General features: G+C 42.4%; 1 protein-coding gene across 1 annotated transcript in view; it reads right to left on the bottom strand.

Annotated features, from left to right (window-relative positions):
- pcca (propionyl-CoA carboxylase subunit alpha) overlaps window positions 1-14,702 on the bottom strand; it is a 352,214-nt gene extending 337,512 nt beyond the window's left edge. Inside the window, exons 1-3 of the mRNA XM_059646462.1 lie at window positions 14,625-14,702; window positions 1,948-2,025; window positions 611-658 (exon numbers count right to left, since the gene is read on the bottom strand). Coding sequence (XP_059502445.1) covers window positions 611-658; window positions 1,948-2,025; window positions 14,625-14,678 — 180 coding nt within the window. The 5' untranslated portion in view covers window positions 14,679-14,702. The remainder of the gene's footprint in view (window positions 1-610; window positions 659-1,947; window positions 2,026-14,624) is intronic.
- Window positions 14,703-17,412: the final 2,710 nt, after the last annotated feature.

A 17,412-nucleotide genomic window follows, 5' to 3' on the forward strand; every position in this document is an offset into this window, starting at 1 on the left:
CATTTGACTCCGGAGTGGTTCTTGAGCCAACTGGAAGTCATATTTTCCACTGCTGTGACCATGGTGCTACTCAAGGACATTCCCTAATGTTTACACAGCATCTTAACAAGGACAGAGACTTTCCATTCTGTCACCAACAAAGTTTAATTATTTTTCAGAACATAAATGTAAGGTGGTAATTGTCTTCCACGAAGTTTTTTTTTCCAAGGGAGGAAAGACTCCTTTGGCAAGCGGATCAATAACCAGGGGCACAGATTTAAAATAAGTGACAAGAGATTCAGAGGGGTGATGAGGTGAAATTTGCTTTCACACAGAGAGTTATAATCTTACATAATTTGCCTGAAAGGGCAGTGGAAGCACTTTCAGTCAATTTTCAAAAACAGAATCATGGATATGAATTTAAGAACTGTGGAGGTACACATTAGAGGGAAGGACAATGGAATGGGACTAATGGGTAGTAATTTCACAAGCATGCTGACCCAAATCGACTCCATCCATCCTGTAGAGTCCTATCATTCTAAAAGAGACCCTCTTTAAACACATGCATTCCTCAGACTTAATTTCTCCTTGAACTAGTAAAGTACACGTGGCAATAAAAAAAACAGCTTACCCGACAGGCAATCTCTCCTCTGTTTGCAACAAGGATTTTGTCAAATGTCTGAGGGAGAAGACAGACATCAAAAGAAAGCAGTTTAATGACAAAACAAATAGAGTTCATTCTTTGTTATAAAGTTACCTCAATATTTAACAAAGGAAAATTAAAGTGTAATTCTCACCACTTCTGCCAATGTTCTCCCATCCCTTCTTGGCCATACCCCATGGGATCTGACTCCCCTCGAGTAGCTGATCTGAGGTGACACCACTCAGGGTTTTATTAAGCCTTCTACTAACCGTTAGATAGGGGGAAATCAGACAGATTTCCTGAAATTTAACCTTTCTCAGCTGGGGGCAGAATGGAAACAAGGTGCTTAGGCAAAGTAAAACAAACTAATGTTGAACAAATCTAGCCCTCTGTTAATTTTCATAATCCTAGTTGCCTTTTAAATTACCTCTTCTACCTGGATTCCCACCTTTGTGGATCTATCTGTGCACACATCTGGCTCTCTACACCTCCAATATCAACCCTACTTCATGGGTATGTATCCTTTTATTGCTGCTTGCTAAAATGGATCATTTCACATTTCTCACAACTAAACTGCAACTCTGCCTTTTCGCTCACTCTGCAAACCAACGTTTTCTACCAATTCACTCTATTCTTGCTCAATTTGCCATGCGCCCTCCCTTATTTAATTTGGTAGCTGGAAATTCAAATATCATTCCTTCTGTGCCTGTAACCAAGTGATTTTCAGAAATGTGAGACAACAAAAATCCCAATATGTGTATTTATTAATGACTATCTTATATTCATGGTCATAATATTAATAAGATACAGGAGCAGTAGTACGTAATCAAACCCAGCCAGTCTGCTGTGCCATTCGATTTGACCACAGCTGATCTGATAGTCCTTAAATCCACTTTCTTGCCTTTTCCCCATAACCCTTGATTCCCTCACTGACTAAAAATGTCGAACTCAACCCTGAATGTATTCAATGACAAATCAACAACAACCCTCTGTAGTAAAGAATCCCACAGATTCGAAACTCTCAGAGAAGAAATTCCTTCACATCTCTGCCTTAAATGTTCAACCCTTTATGCAGAGATTATGCCCAATGGTCCAAGATTCACTACCTTCGAGTGTCAAGCCCTCCAAGAATCTTACACATTTAAATATGGTCACCTCTCATTCTACAATATTATAATGAGTGCAGTTCCAATGTACTCAATCTCTTCTCCTAAGACAATCCCGCCATATCTGCGACCAGCCTAGTGTTGACCTATCCAAAGTGGAAACATTTTTTCTACATCAATCCCATCAAACCTTTAAGATCCCTACCATGCAGAACTTACTGGTTCATTTAGATCCGAAACTGTGGAGTACAACACACGAGAGACAGCAAAGCTGCATCTGGAGAGGGATGATGCATGCTAGAAGAACAAACAGAAGAACTTGATCAGAACACTGATTTATTGAAATTAGGGAAACATTCAAAGCAACAACTTGTAATAATATACAGCCTTTAATGTACCAAGCTGCTTCGCAGGGGAGATGAAACAGCATCTGACACTGAACGGAGACATTTTATGGAGTGTCTTAAAGGAGGAAGCAACACGATGTGTGGTTTCAGGAATCAGAATAAATTAAGGGATATTGAAACAGGAGAAGGCAATTCAGCACCTTGACCCTTCACAATAAATTTTGACCAATTTGTATTTAACTCCATCAATCCAACTTGATCCATATCCATCAATGACCCTATCTAAAAATCTAGCAAACGTATTCAACCCTTCAAGCCTGCTCAGCCATTCACTGAGATCCTGGATGATCTGGTTGCAATTTCAAACCCACCTTCAGAAACTCCTACCAACCTTTCACCCTTTTTCACATCAGGAAAATATCTATATCTGCCTTAAAAATATTTAAAGACTCAGCTTCCAATACATTTCAGGAAGAGCATTCCAAAGATTTACAATTCACAGAGAGAAAAAAAACCTGTTTATCCCCACAGGCCTCATTTTCAACCCGTAATGCAATTAACAAACACTTGGCATTAGGCCCTTTATAAAAGCCCATGCAGAACAGAACTGAACGGATCATATAAATACCAGGCAGAGTAGAACAACATCACTTCATCGGAGGCCACTTGATGTTGTCACCTACTATGGTGACAAAACATCTGATCAATAACTAGCCAGCTCCGCAAGCAAGCCAACAACCTCAGCTAAGATAACAAGGTATGGAGCGGAGATAATGGGAACTGCAGATGCTGCAGAATCCGAGATAACAAAGTGTGGAGCTGGATGAATTTGCTGTGTTCATCCAGCTCCACATTTCGTTATCAAGGTATGGAGCTGGATGAACACAGCATGCCAAGCAGCATCACAGGAGCAGGAAGGCTGACATTTCGGGCCTAGGCCCCTCCGGAACAACCTCAGCTTATTCCTTTTCAAATGAATGACCTCTCATTCTTAATCAATGACCTGTTGCTCCAGATAATCCCATATGAGGAGACATCCACTCTACATCTACCCTATTAAAGGCCCCTCAAGATTGTTTTTGTTTCACCACTGTGCATAATACTTCAGATGCACCCTCAACATCTTCAATTTCGTATTCACTTTCCTTTGTGATGTATGATGCAATTTTGCTGGTTTTCTTAATTACTTGCTGTACCTGCATACTAAACATCTGTGATTCATACACAGATAAACCTGGAACTCTCTGCAATTGCTCATCACTGAAATCATGTGCTTCTTTTTTATTCTTTGCGATAAAATAGACAACTGCACATTTTTCCAGGCTATATTCCAATTGTCAGACTTTTGTCCACTCATGTACCTGACTAAATCTTTCTCCAGCTTCCTCATATCCTCTTCACAACATTCTTTTCTTAAGCTTATCTTTAACTCTTCAGAAAATCTGGCAACCACACCTTCACACAGTCACATATAAATTGTAAACGAGTACTGATCCCAGGAATACCACTTGTTATTTCTTGCCAACGTTAAAAAGATCCATTTAGGCCTCTCTGCTTCCTACTCAGAATCACTGTTTTGTGGAATCAGGCCATTCTGTCCATTGAGTCTGCACTCACCAGTCTCCTACACCATCCCTGTAACCCCACAGTTACCGTGGTTAACCCATCTAACCTGTACTCCCCTGGACATGACACACAATTTAGCATGGTCAATCCACCTACCCTGCACATCTCTGGGCCGTGGGAGGAAACTGGAGCATCTAGCAGAAACCCATGTAGACACAGGGAGAATGTGCATACTCCACACAGTCACCCAAGGCTGGAATTGAACCTGGATCCCTAGGGCTGTAAGACAACAGTGCTAGCTAATTTCCAAATCATGCAAAAATGCTACTGCCTACATCACGAGCTTTTATTTTCTGCAATACGTTTGAACTGAGGCTCTATTGATAGTGGAAACCTAAGTATTTTGCATCCACTGGCTCCCCTTTATACACAGCACATTTCCTCCTCAAAAGAAGTCCAATAGATTAGTCAAATGTGTTACTACTTCACAAAACAACATTCCAGATCTGAAACGTCAGATTTCCTGCTCCTCGGATGCTGCTTGACCTGCTGTGTTCATCCAGCTCTACGCCTTGTTATCACTGACTCTGCCTGATGACTTTGAACTTATCTAAGTGACCTATTTAATGATAGCTTCTCACGTTTTCCCATGACAGATGATAAACTTTCTCTTCTTTTTTGAATAAGTTACATTCACTATCCTCCCCTCAAATAGGGCTGACCAAAAACCAAGGACGATTTTAGAAAATTAAAAACAAAGCATCAACTAGTTTGCTAGACCCTTCTTTTAAGACCCCAGCATGAAGCTCATCAAGACTGGAGCACTTGTCAATCCACAGCTACAACAATTTACTCAGTACCATTTCACTGTTGACTGTGATTTTCCAGAGTTCTTCCCTCACTTCCATTTCCTGATATATTGTCGCTACTGGAATGTTACTTGAATCCTCGGTGGTGAAGACCTGTTCAATTCATCTGCTGTTTTCTTACTTTCCACTATTCATTTTCCAGTCGCACTTTAATTTGTTTTGAAAGTTTCAACTGACACCCTTACTCATCGTCCAATCTCACTGTCAACAGCAACTTTTTTAATTAGGGTGGGTAATTGTTGCAGGATGGAGAGTTACAGATATCCACTATCCTTTGTGTGAAGGAATATTTCCAGACATCACTTCTAAACGTACTCTCTCTAATTTTATGGCCATGTCCTGAACCCCTTAACCACAGGAAATAGTATTTTTTTCCTCTCTGTCTAACCCATTACATAACAAAACTTCTGCACCTGGGTCACCCTGGAAGCTGTATCCTTCTGAAATTTGTAACGTCTCATACTGCAATCACCTCAATCCTCTACCCTCCACTGCTATCCTTAGTTCTTTCGCCCATGTCTCCTTTACTATCCGGTTTAATTTCGTGTGGTTCTAAATAGTGAGTGAATTTTAACCAATTACAAGTTAATTGTGTGAGATCTTGTGACATTGTGGATAGTGATTGTGTAACTGAGCCAGAAGCTCTAGGTTCAAGTCCCAACCCAGGCCTTGACTGCTAAGGATGGTGCATCATTACAGAGCCAAACAGGTTCAGTATCAATTTGCAAATACTTACAATGCATGGAAATGACAGGAGGCAGGAATGGGAGAAAATCCTGGTAGGCCATGTGATTAAATACACATCAGAGCCTCTACCATCATTATCCGTAGCTCTGGACTACAACACACTTGAAAAACATTCATGTTGTCTCAGCAACTTGGACTCCAAGCTAAGAGTAACACACAACACTTTCAAGTGCTGGAGTAAATTCTACAATCTATCATTTTGCGTTTTTCTCACTATGCTCTGAATCCTGTGAAAATTTGACTTCAAACATGACTAGGGGCATCAAAACAACAGAAAGATTCAGAAACTAGAAAATTTACACAAAATCTTTAGCGGGAACAGACCTGGAGTACCGCGAAGAGGTTTGATCTTCTTCTGTGATAATGGACATCCTTGGCTTAGAAGGGGTACAACGAAACTAATTCCTGGGGTGGGATGATAGAACTATCCCATGAGTAGAATGGGAATAGACTCTCCAATGTCTCGAAATACGAGCGATGATTGTAATAAAACATATAAACTTCTTGGAAAGTTTGGCAGAGTAAATGTTGAAAGCATATTCCCTGGCGAAAAAATGAATTTTGTCATAGCTAACTCTGATATTTTATATTTTGCTATTCAAATTAAAAATGGTCACATGTAACTATGAAATGGAGTGGAGGAGCAAGGTGATCATAACAGTACAAAAATATTTAAGTCTTGCTGTTCACTGGAAGCGTGTGTTCTTGGAGGGTGTCGCTGTAAACTATTTTTGCAAATGGCAAAAAGGGTTCACAGCACGTGTACAATATGTAGCACATTTCTATCATGTTTACTCCCTGAAAACCACAGATAAGTGAACACTGGTGTCAAAGGGTTAGAAAAAAGGTATACAGTAAGGGATAACAAAGTGTAGAGCTGGATGAACACAGCAGGCCAAGCAGCATCTCAGGAGCACAAAAGGGCCTAGACCCTTCATCAGAGAGGGGGATGGGGAGAGGGAACTGGAATAAATAGGGAGAGAGGGGGAGGCAGACCGAAGATGGAGAGAGGAGAAGATTGGTGGAAAGGAGTGTATAGGTGGGGAGGTAGGGAAGGGATAGGTCAGGCCGGGGAGGACGGACAGGTCAAGGGGGCAGGATGAGGTTAGTAGGTAAGAGATGGAGGTGTGGCTTGAGGTTGGAGAAGGGGATAGGTGAGAGGAAGAACAGGTTAGGGAGGCGGGGAGGAGCAAGGATTGTGAGAATGGGTGATTTCACAAAGAGGTGGACATAAGAATGGCGCAAAGTTGCGAAGTTGCTTAATAAGATCATTAGAAAAGCAAACTAAGCTCCTGGAGTTATTTCTGAAAGGAAAATTTTGGTAGGCAAGGATGTTATGCTAAATGTATGTTGAACCTTAATAAGGCAACACTTGGGGAAACAGTACAGCGCTGGTCATCATATTACAAGAAGGATATAGAGTCACTTGAAAGGTGTTAGAAGGATGACACATGAACTGTGTAATTATAGGTAACAGGAACTGATTAAGTCTAGGTCTCTTTTCAAGGAGAAAGAAGGGGTGACCTAATAGAGATCTCTGTATTTTTGAAAAGTTTTGATACACTCTCTTAATCCATCGTGTTTACACTTGTGGGGAAAAAGCAAACTGGGGACTATTAACAGAAGATAATCATCAAAATATCAAATAGAAAAATCAGAGAAAAATATCTGACCTAGCGAGCAGTGAGAATGGGAACCTTGCAATCACAGGGTGCAGTAAAGGAGAGTAGTGTAGATGTACTTATAGGAAAACCAAATGAATGTACAAGGTTCAAGTGGAGCATGAATGCACACAGATTGCTAATGCTGAAAGACCTGTTTCTATGCTGTATCTTTTATATACAAGTTAGGTAAAATTAAGAGGCTTGGTCTCAGGATAAAGGGTTAACTGCTCAGGAATGAGCTGACGAGCAATTTCAACACTCAAAGGATTATCAATCTTTGGTATTCTCTACTTCAGACAGACGTGGATGCTTGATTCTTGTCTGTGTTCAAGTCTGAGATTAATAGAATTTTGAGCAGCAGAATACAGCATAGAAAAGAGGAGTCAGTCTACTGGTTCATCCAGAATCCTGTTGAATAACTAAGCAAGCTCCAGGGGATTTACGGCCTCTTCCCATTCCTACATTTTAAGTTCTAAAACCTGGATCCTGTCTGAGCCCTCAGGCAAATGCATATAAAAAATATCCCAAAGTACAATTCAAAGAAAGGCAGGGAGATCTCCCTGATACCACAGCCTATATTTCTCTCTCAAAAAAAAACAGATTTATCTGATAAATTATTTCATTGGTGCCACATCCTGGCACAATTTGGCTGCCATATTTTGCATACACAACAGTGACTTTAAAAGCAGTCAATTAGCTATTTACTGCTTTAGACCATTCTGAAATCATGAGACTCAGCACCTCCAAAACAGCGGCACTCGTCCAGTACACCTGTCAACCATATCTATGAGTAATAAAGCCCACTGCACTGCCAGGAGCAGCTACAGTTCTGGGGCATGCAGTACCACATTCACTTGTTATCTTTGCTTCCTGAAAACTACAAGTTATGCTCCATCAGGAATGCATGTTGCCAGGAATCTAATAGTTATCCCATTTGCTTTATTCGGCTTAGTGGAGTTAATAGTTTTATTCTGCACTTTCTAATTCTCTTTGAAATTGCACACATTACCACCCGCAAACACGCAGCAGAAGCTTAAAGACAAAAGCTACTTTTTTATTTACTTTCAAATGGTGATAGGAAGCACTAGAAGCAGCAATAAAATTACATTACATTCAAAAAATCACATTGGAGATATCCATAATTAGCCACGGGGAGAAATGCCTACTGATCTCATTCAGTTAAATTAATCTGTTAATGAGACAAGCAAAAAATGAACACACTCCACTGTGACTTCTGCACTTCTCCCCTCCTAACTAAAGCGTAAAATGTCATCAAGTGCTTCTGAATCTTGTTCTGGCCAACAGTTTCCAAAAAAAAAATGCTTCTTCTTTTGGTATCAAATGCAACTAGGCTTTGATGCTAGGCTACCCCACCGCCCTACCCTTTGTGGGCCCCATACTAAAAATGAGTCAGACAGCTTCATACATAAATTAGATTCAAAATAGGAGATAATGCACAAAGTATATACCTTTGCTAATGCAATTCTGACCAACAAATAAGCAATTCCCATGTCTACACTGAACGTCGTCAGGAAAATGAAACACACATCATTCTGAGTTTTTTTTAAAAATCACATACTAATCAAAGCAAACCATTGAAATATTGGATAATGTGAACAAAGTCACAGTGACAAAAATTTTGGAATGTCATAGATACTTTCCATGCTAATACAAGACCTAAAACATAAAACAGGTCCTACAAATGGTGAAGCAATCTTAAGTTACCAGCCACAATCAACCAGCCAAGTGAACTGATCCAACACTGAGATTTCCCAACTCTGGATGGATGCATTCTCAAAGACATAGTTATAAGACCTCCCAGAACAAACCACCCTTTCTAGTCAAACAGGTTCTTGTCTCAGCTCCACTGTATTTATAACTACAGCATTCAAAAAATGTGAACGGACTAAGGCCTGAAGATTTTTCACCCAATACTGGTTTTATGGCCATTCAGCATAGGGACCATAAATTATGTTCACTGTTTGCACCATACGTGAAATCAGTCTCAAAAGGTCTTCTGCATTTCAGCTTTCCATCACCTGACAAGTTTACTTACCTTTCATTCGCAGGCTCAAGGTAACATGCAGCAGTTTGCTTATCAATTAAGCCTTTTCTGTACTCAACTCAGTACGAGAGTTTTCCCCACTTCATCTCAATTCTTTCCCCTTCTAAAAGCACTGACTACTCCGGATCCAAACAAACAGTGTAATTTTATAATTGTGAGCCCAACAATGAGTATCAACCAGCTATTTGGCAGAGAATTGGAGCCATCACAGTCAACACCAATTCTGTCCTGATTCTTCATGGTATGTTGTAGCCACCAATCATTGTTGTCCAAGTGGGCAACACTGATTAGGAACCAGAATCATTCCTGGAGACATTGCTATTCACTGAACCATCTATATTGCCTGAATTATATTGGCAGAGAGAACAATGTTGGTCTTTATGGCTTTGTTAAACCCATGAATCACGACATTCTTAAAAATTCAGCCACTTCAATTACAAACAAACCACACTGGTGCAGAGATAATGGGAACTGCAGATGCTGGAGAATCCAAGATAATAAAGTGTGAAGCTGGATGAACACAGCAGGCCAAGCAGCATCTCAGGAGCACAAAAGCTGACGTTTCGGGCCTAGACCCTTCATCAGAGAGGGGGATGGGGGGAGGGAACTGGAATAAATAGGGAGAGAGGGGGAGGCGGACCGAAGATGGAGAGTAAAGAAGATAGGTGGAGAGGGTGTAGGTGGGGAGGTAGGGAGGGGATAGGTCAGTCCAGGGAAGACGGACAGGTCGAGGAGGTGGGATGAGGTTAGTAGGTAGCTGGGGGTGCGGCTTGGGGTGGGAGGAAGGGATGGGTGAGAGGAAGAACCGGTTAGGGAGGCAGAGACAGGTTGGACTGGTTTTGGGATGCAGTGGGTGGGGGGGAAGAGCTGGGCTGGTTGTGTGGTGCAGTGGGGGGAGGGGATGAACTGGGCTGGTTTAGGGATGCAGTGGGGGAAGGGGAGATTTTGAAACTGGTGAAGTCCACATTGATACCATATGGCTGCAGGGTTCCCAGGCGGAATATGAGTTGCTGTTCCTGCAACCTTCGGGTGGCATCATTGTGGCAGTGCAGGAGGCCCATGATGGACATGTCATCAAGAGAATGGGAGGGGGAGTGGAAATGGTTTGCGACTGGGAGGTGCAGTTGTTTGTTGCGAACTGAGCGGAGGTGTTCTGCAAAGCGGTCCCCAAGCCTCCGCCAGCCTCTGATTGCCAGTCTAAAAAGAAAAAGGTACAGTCAGAGGTGCACACCTCATGAGCAGCAGAAGATAGTATTCAGATACAAAACTTTATTGAAATGCAGAGAAGGGGAGGGTGTTGATAAACAAATGAGACTGGGGTCCTTGAAATTGCTTTGCCTAGATCATCAAGATGAAAGTTTCAGATTAAAATGTTTTGTTCCATCCAATCTACAATAAACTACCATCCTGAACTGCATGCTGTCAGTTGTTACTTTTATATTCTGAAAAAACATGGATACTAAACCATATTTCTAAACTACAGCACTGCTTATAGCAGCACCATTATCAATACCCACTTCTTGCAAAAACAAAGGTGAACGCGAGTTTTGAGAAGATTTGTAGCTCAGGTTGAGGTTCTGGATGCGAGTTCGCTCGCTGAGCTGGAAGGTTAGTTTTCAGACGTTTCGTCACCATTCTAGGTAACATCATCAGTGAGCCTCCGACGAAGCGCTGGTGTTATGTCCCGCTTTCTATTTATTTCTAAATGGAAAGCGGGACATAACACCAGCGCTTCGTCAGAGGCTCACTGATGATGTTACCTAGAATGGTGATGAAACGTCTGAAAACTAACCTTCCAGCTCAGCGAGCAAACTCACATCCAGAACAAAGGTGAACTTCAGGATAATTTTTTTTGCAGCTTATGTTCCAATGACACTGTTCCTTTCTCCTGGTTCAGTAAACAAACCTCAAAATAGTAACAACATTGCCACAGTGCTTTCCATGTTGGAAAAGTACGATAAGTGAGAATACTACTCTTAATCAACTTGCATTTGTTAGATATGGGAAAACAAATGTTTGCTTAACTGCCAAAAAAAAACTTGATCATGAAACCAACATTTACTTTCCACTTCACAAATTTGGAATCAGGCATGTAATAAATCACTAATTTTATATTACCAGAAATTATTTTTGTCCTGTTGAGAGGGTACACCTTAAAGGTACGGGGCAACTGAAGATTGAGGTTGAAGTTTGAGTACTGTACATAACTGGGAAAGCTGCAGAGATTAAAGATGTCTTACAGATATGCCATATCAGACAAAACACATCATGTCCAACAACAACCAGGATGCCTTAAGCCCACATGAATACATGAAGCCTTTTTGAAGGAAAATGTCCATTTATGTAGTGCCTTTCACAACAACAACACATCTCAAAGTGCTTCACAACCAAATAAAACTTCTGACGTGCAGTCATGGTCGTAACGCAAAAAGTACAACAATAAATACCTACAAAAAGCAACATGGTAACGTTTGTTCTTTATCCGAGGGATAACGTTTTCACACAGAGAATGGCGCATGTACAGAACGTGCTGCCAGAGGAAGTGGTGGAGGCAGGTGCAATTCCAACATTTCAAATGCAGCTGGATGGGTATGAATAGGAATGGTTTCAAGGGACATGGGCCAAATACTGGCAAACAGGACTAGATCAGATTGGGATGTCTGTTTGGCACAAATGAGTTAGGCCAAAGGGTCTGTTTCCACGCTGCTTGACTCTTTGCAGTTAGATGAAGTCCAGCACTTAAATCACCCAGAATGTTAGAGGAAAATACCCTTACATTTCTTTGAAATAGTATACTTAACATCATTTACATTCACCTAAAGATGAAGACAGAGGACAATGGTTTAACTTTTCATTTGATATGTGGCGACTACAACAGTGCAGCAGTCCCTCATTACTGCGCAGGCAATGCTGGTTTTTGTTATGTCGTCAGGTCTCCACAGCAAAAAAAAAAATCCAAAATCTTCAGATTTAGGAGTGAGGCTGTTACCCACTGAGCCACAGTCCGACAAACTTGCAATTTCAGAGGATCTTTCATGATCTCTGGATGTCTCAAAGCACTTTAGAGCCAATGGATCACTTGCTGAGGTACAGTCACTGTTGAAATGGAGCTGCCAATTTCCAACCAGCAAACTCACTTTGTGGTAATGATGGTATAATCCGTTTTTTCTTGTGATGGTGTTACAGGGCCATTTAAAACAGAGCTTCATTGGAATAATGGAAGCTTTTAGGTCTATCAGAGGAGGCAGACAGGGATTTGGTTTTGTATTTTGTTTGCAAAATGGCACCTCTGATTGTGCAGCACTCCCAGATGACTTTTATTAGCACTTGAAAAACCACAGTCTTTCTACAAGCAGTGCCCAGAGAACAACACTTCCACTCACCAATTTAACACCAGTAAGGAAATTTAGCAAAATGAGAATTATGTTCCATATTTTGGGAGTCTTCTCTCCATGAAGAGAGACATAGTTAGCAAAAGTCATCACCTCCAATGTGCCAGCTCAGCTTACAGAAAACTGAGGAAAAAACAAACAGTCAAGGATCAGGGACTTAACCTCAAGTCCGTGATCATGGTTTATTGGGCAGCAGTGATCCATCTGCTCCTATTTTCTTCAGAGACTTGGACAACCTACGGAAGACACCTCGAAGTACTAGAAAATCAAATGAGCAATGCCTTTGAGAGATCCTCCACAAACTCCTCATTCCTGGTGGGAAGAAAACACAGCAGGAGACCAGTGTCCTCTCCTGAGTCAATGTGCCCAATATCAAGGTATCACTCAAACCTAACTCCACTGGACAGAATGTGTCCTTTTATCTGACACTAGCCTTTGGGAAGTGAGTGGCAGGATACTCCCAGGAGGATGGTGGAAACATTTCAGGGATGTCCTGGAAGAGGTCAAACAAGCCTGCCAAATTATGTGAGGCACCATCTGTGACAGTCCAATACAGTGAAGGCTCAACCAGGACAGCACTGAATTATCAGAGATGATGAGAACTGCAGATGCTGGAGAATTCCAAGATAATACAATGTGAGGCTGGATGAACACAGCAGGCCAAGCAGCATCTCAGGAGCACAAAAGCTGACGTTTCAGGCCTAGACCCTTCATCAGAGAGAGTCAGAGATGATGGGAACTGCAGATGCTGGAGAATTCCAAGATAATAAAATGTGAGGCTGGATGAAGGGTCTAGGCCCGAAACGTCAGCTTTTGTGCTCCTGAGATGCTGCTTGGCCTGCTGTGTTCATCCAGCCTCACATTTTATTATCTCAGCACTGAATTATGACAGCCTTTGTCACAAACTTGCAAGGGTGAAGTTGAGAGTTGGAGGCAGCTAAACAAACCTCCAAACAAACCGCCTGCCTGACCCTTCCAGTACCATCTGGCTGGCGTGTTGGAAACACTGCATACACTTCTCAGATCCCAGCGATTCCCAGTGGATTCTCAATCTGGCAGGATTGCTGGAGCAGAAATCACTGGGAGTGTTAACCTGGATTCTGCTCTCCAACATCTAGAGTGAGACGTGAACCCACAGCCTTCTGAAACCAAAACAGAAACTGCTGGAAAAGTAGAGTAGATCTGGCAGCATCTGAGAAATCGAGTGACCCTTTCTGAACTGGACACAAAACATTAACTCTGATTTCTCTTCACAAATGCTGCCAGACTTGCTAAGCTATTCCAACAATTTCTATTTTTGTTTCTGATTTCCATCATACACAGGTCTTTCATAAGACCATAAGAAGTAGGAGCAGAAGTAGGCCGTTTGGCCCTTCGAGCCTGCTCCGCCACTCAATAAGATCATGGCTGATCTTTTTGTGGACTCAGATCCACTTACCCATGCTCTCACCGTATCCCTTAATTGTTCAAAAAAATCTACCTTAGCTTTAAAAACATTTACTGAAGGAGCATCAACTACTTCACTGGGCAAGGAATTCCATAGATTAACAACCCTCTGGGTGAAGAAGTTCCTTCTCAATTCAGTTCTAAATCTGCTCCCTCTAATCCCTCTTGTCCTAGCTTCACCTGCCAGTGGAAACATCCTCTCTACTTCTACCTTATCTATTCCCTTCATAATTTTATATATTTCTATAAGATCCCGCCTCAATCTTCTGAATTCCAATGAATACAATCCCAATCTTCTCAATCTCTCCTCATAAACCAACCCCCTCAACACCAGAATCACACCTAGTAAACCTCCTCTGCACCCCGTCCAGTGCTAGTACATCCTTTCGGTCTCCCCGGTCTTCTGACTCGGGCATGAGCGGTCTTCAGCGGCAGGCTATAAAATAAATGAAATGAGCGAAGGACAGTTAAAACTGTGATAATGGGAACTACAGATGCTGGAGAATCCAAGATAATAAAATGTGAGGCTGGATGAACACAGCAGGCCCAGCAGCATCTCGAAAGCTGACGTTTCGGGCCTAGACCCTTCATCAGAGAGGTTATAACTGTCTCTGATGCAAATGACCCAAAGGTCACGACCCTGATCCAGGCCCGCTTCATCCCAAAGAAGTCGGTGCCTGCTAACCAGCCAGGGATAAAGCGGTTCCTGGTGCCCTTAGTCAATGCGTAGATCTACAGTGAAATCTCACCCTTGCCATACCCCCACTGTTTATAATCCCCGAGTTTTTTAAACCGCTCACCTTCAACGTGAGGATTGCAAGCCGCACGGCTGCACTGCCTCTGCGAGTCGCCATTTTCCTGTGACCTTTCACCGGCGGGGGGCGGGTCCGAGAGGCAGCCCATCAGCACTCATGAAACTCAAGCCTGGTGACGCAACAGCCTCTTGCCCTGCAATTTGTGGGACGGCAACGACTCGGGTCGCCTCACTCAAGAGCAATCAAGCTGAACGGGCCTTTTTTTTTAAAGTCTGCACTTGCTCAAATCAGTTTCACTCTGATGGTTTCAATCTGCTCCAACTTTTTCCCAAAGCAGCTGTGATTCAGTTGGCAGCACTCACACGTTCGGCTCCGAGTTCCGTTTTTTTTTCAGTTCTCTTCCCAAAGAGTGTCTGATTCAATTCAAAATTGCCATTTTTACCAAAGGTAAGTCAACAAGGCGGTCCCAAATGCACCACAGCCAGAAAAGGGATCAAATCTTCTGCAGCTAGACACCAAGCTGATGACAATGGCAATGTGCTCTTTCACACGTACTTTGTGGCCTGGAACCATGAATACAGGTGGTAAAGCCATCGATTTTTTTCAATTTTGGCCCCGTTGCTTAAGGAGGGATGTAGTTGTATTGGAGGCAATTCAGAGGAGATGTACTAGATTGATTGCAGAGATGAGAGGTTTTATGAAGTGAGATTGAGCAGTTTATGCTTATATTCTCTGGACTTTAGAAGAATGAGAGGACATCTAATTAAGGGATATAAGATGCTAAAGGGGATTGACAAAGTAGATGTTAATGTATGTCTATGAATACAATGGGATCTTGATCAACTAGGCCAGTGGGCTGAGGAACGGCAGATGGAGTTTAGTGCAGATAAATGCAAGGTGTTGCATTTTGGGTACATAAACAAGGGCAGGAGTTACACGATAAATGGTAGGGTCCTGGGAAGAGTTGTTGAACAGAGAGAGCTATGGGTGCAGGTACATTGCTGTTGAAAGTGGTGTCACAGACAAACAGAGTGGTGAAGAAGGCAGAGATAATGGGAACTGCAGATGCTGGAGAATCCAAGATAACAAAGTGTGAAGCTGGATAAACACAGCAGGCCAAGCAGCATCTCAGGAGCACAAAAGCTGACGTTTCGGGCCTAGACCCTTCATCAGAGAAGAAGGCATTTGGCATGCTTGCCTTCAATGGTCAGCGCACTGAGTATAAGAATTGAGATGTCATGTTACAGCTTACCAGGCACTGATTAAGCCATATTTGAAGTACTGCGTACAATTCTGGTCACCTTGCTACAGGAAGGATATTATTAAACTGGAAAGGGAGCAAAGAAGCTTCACAAGGATTTTACTGAGGTTTGAGTTGTAAGGAGAGGCTATTTCGGCTGGAACATCTTTCCTTGGAGCTTTGGAGGCTGAGGGATGACCTTATAGAGGTTTACAGAATCATGAGTCATGAGAGGCATAGACAAGATGGTCTTTTGCCCAGGGTAGGGGAGTCCAAAACAGAGAGCATAGACTTAAGGTGAGAAGGGAAAGATTTAAAAGGGATCTGAGGGCAACCTTTTCACACAGATGATGGTGCATATATGGAGCGAGCTGCCAGTGGAAGTGGTAGAGGCAGATACAATTACAACATTTAAAATGCATTTCGGAAGGTACATGGAGAGGAAAGATTTAGAGAGATATCGGTTAAACACAGGTAAATGAGACTTTTTCAGATAATGAAAGCTGGTTGACATGGACGTGTTGGACCAAAGGGACTGGCTCAATGTTGTATACCTCTAAGAGTATGTAGAAAGGATACTTTTAGCTGGCTGACCAAGAATCCCACCTGCTGTTACTGCCTATCATTGCCACGAGTTGAAATGATTTATAAATTGATTTGGCTAAGTTTGAATGTGCCTTCTTTGGCCATTGAGTCCGCGAATGAAACTTCAACCCTCAACTTCTGGCTTTGAGATAGGAACACCCCCAGACTGCTTCACAAGACCTCTCCCAAGTCCCACTTCAGGACAAAGCTCTCTTTTCCAAGCACAAGGCATTTCAAAGTTCATTGTAGCCAGTGGAATACTTCCAAAGTGAAGTCACTATTGTAGGGAAGGAAACAAAGTAGCCAATTTGTACAGCTCCTCCTCCCATGCTATGTGGCAAACCACAGATGCTTCAGTTGTCGCTGGTGGCCACATGTGCATGAAGTATGTCCAGCTGCAGCTACTGACAAACCACATTTTGGAGCTAGAGGTAAGGGGGGGATTCACTGTGGAGCATCCCTGGTGCTGAGCGTGTTCAGTGAGGTTTGCATACTGCAGGTGAAGACTGAACAGGCAGAAAGGACATCCATGACCACCAGACAGAGGAGAGGAAGGCAGGTAGTGCAGGAGTTGCCTATGTCCTTCCTCTTTCCAACAGATGTTACATTTTGGATTATGTTGGTGTGATGATTGTGCAGGGAAAGCAATGGGAGCAAAGTTCGTGGTACCATGAGTGGGTCTGCTGAATAAGGATGGAGGAAAAAGATTGGCAGGACTGTAGTAGTATGGGATTCAATTGTAAAGTGAACAGACAAGCATTTCTGTGGCCAGGAAAGAGTTTTCATTATAAAGAGAGAATTGAATGCACGGGAGTTGTTTTCCTTGGAGAATAGGACAAGACGGAGATGTATGAAATTATGAGGTGCATAGATAGGGTAGACAGGAAGGACCTCCTTCCCTTGATGGAGGGATCAATGACCAGTGGACATAAATTTAAGGTATGGGGCAAAAGATTGAGAGACAATATGAAACATTGTTCTTTTCACTCAGAGGGTGACAGAAATTCG

The sequence above is a fragment of the Stegostoma tigrinum genome, chromosome 6, assembly GCF_030684315.1.
Source record: "Stegostoma tigrinum isolate sSteTig4 chromosome 6, sSteTig4.hap1, whole genome shotgun sequence".
NCBI lineage: Eukaryota > Metazoa > Chordata > Chondrichthyes > Orectolobiformes > Stegostomatidae > Stegostoma > Stegostoma tigrinum.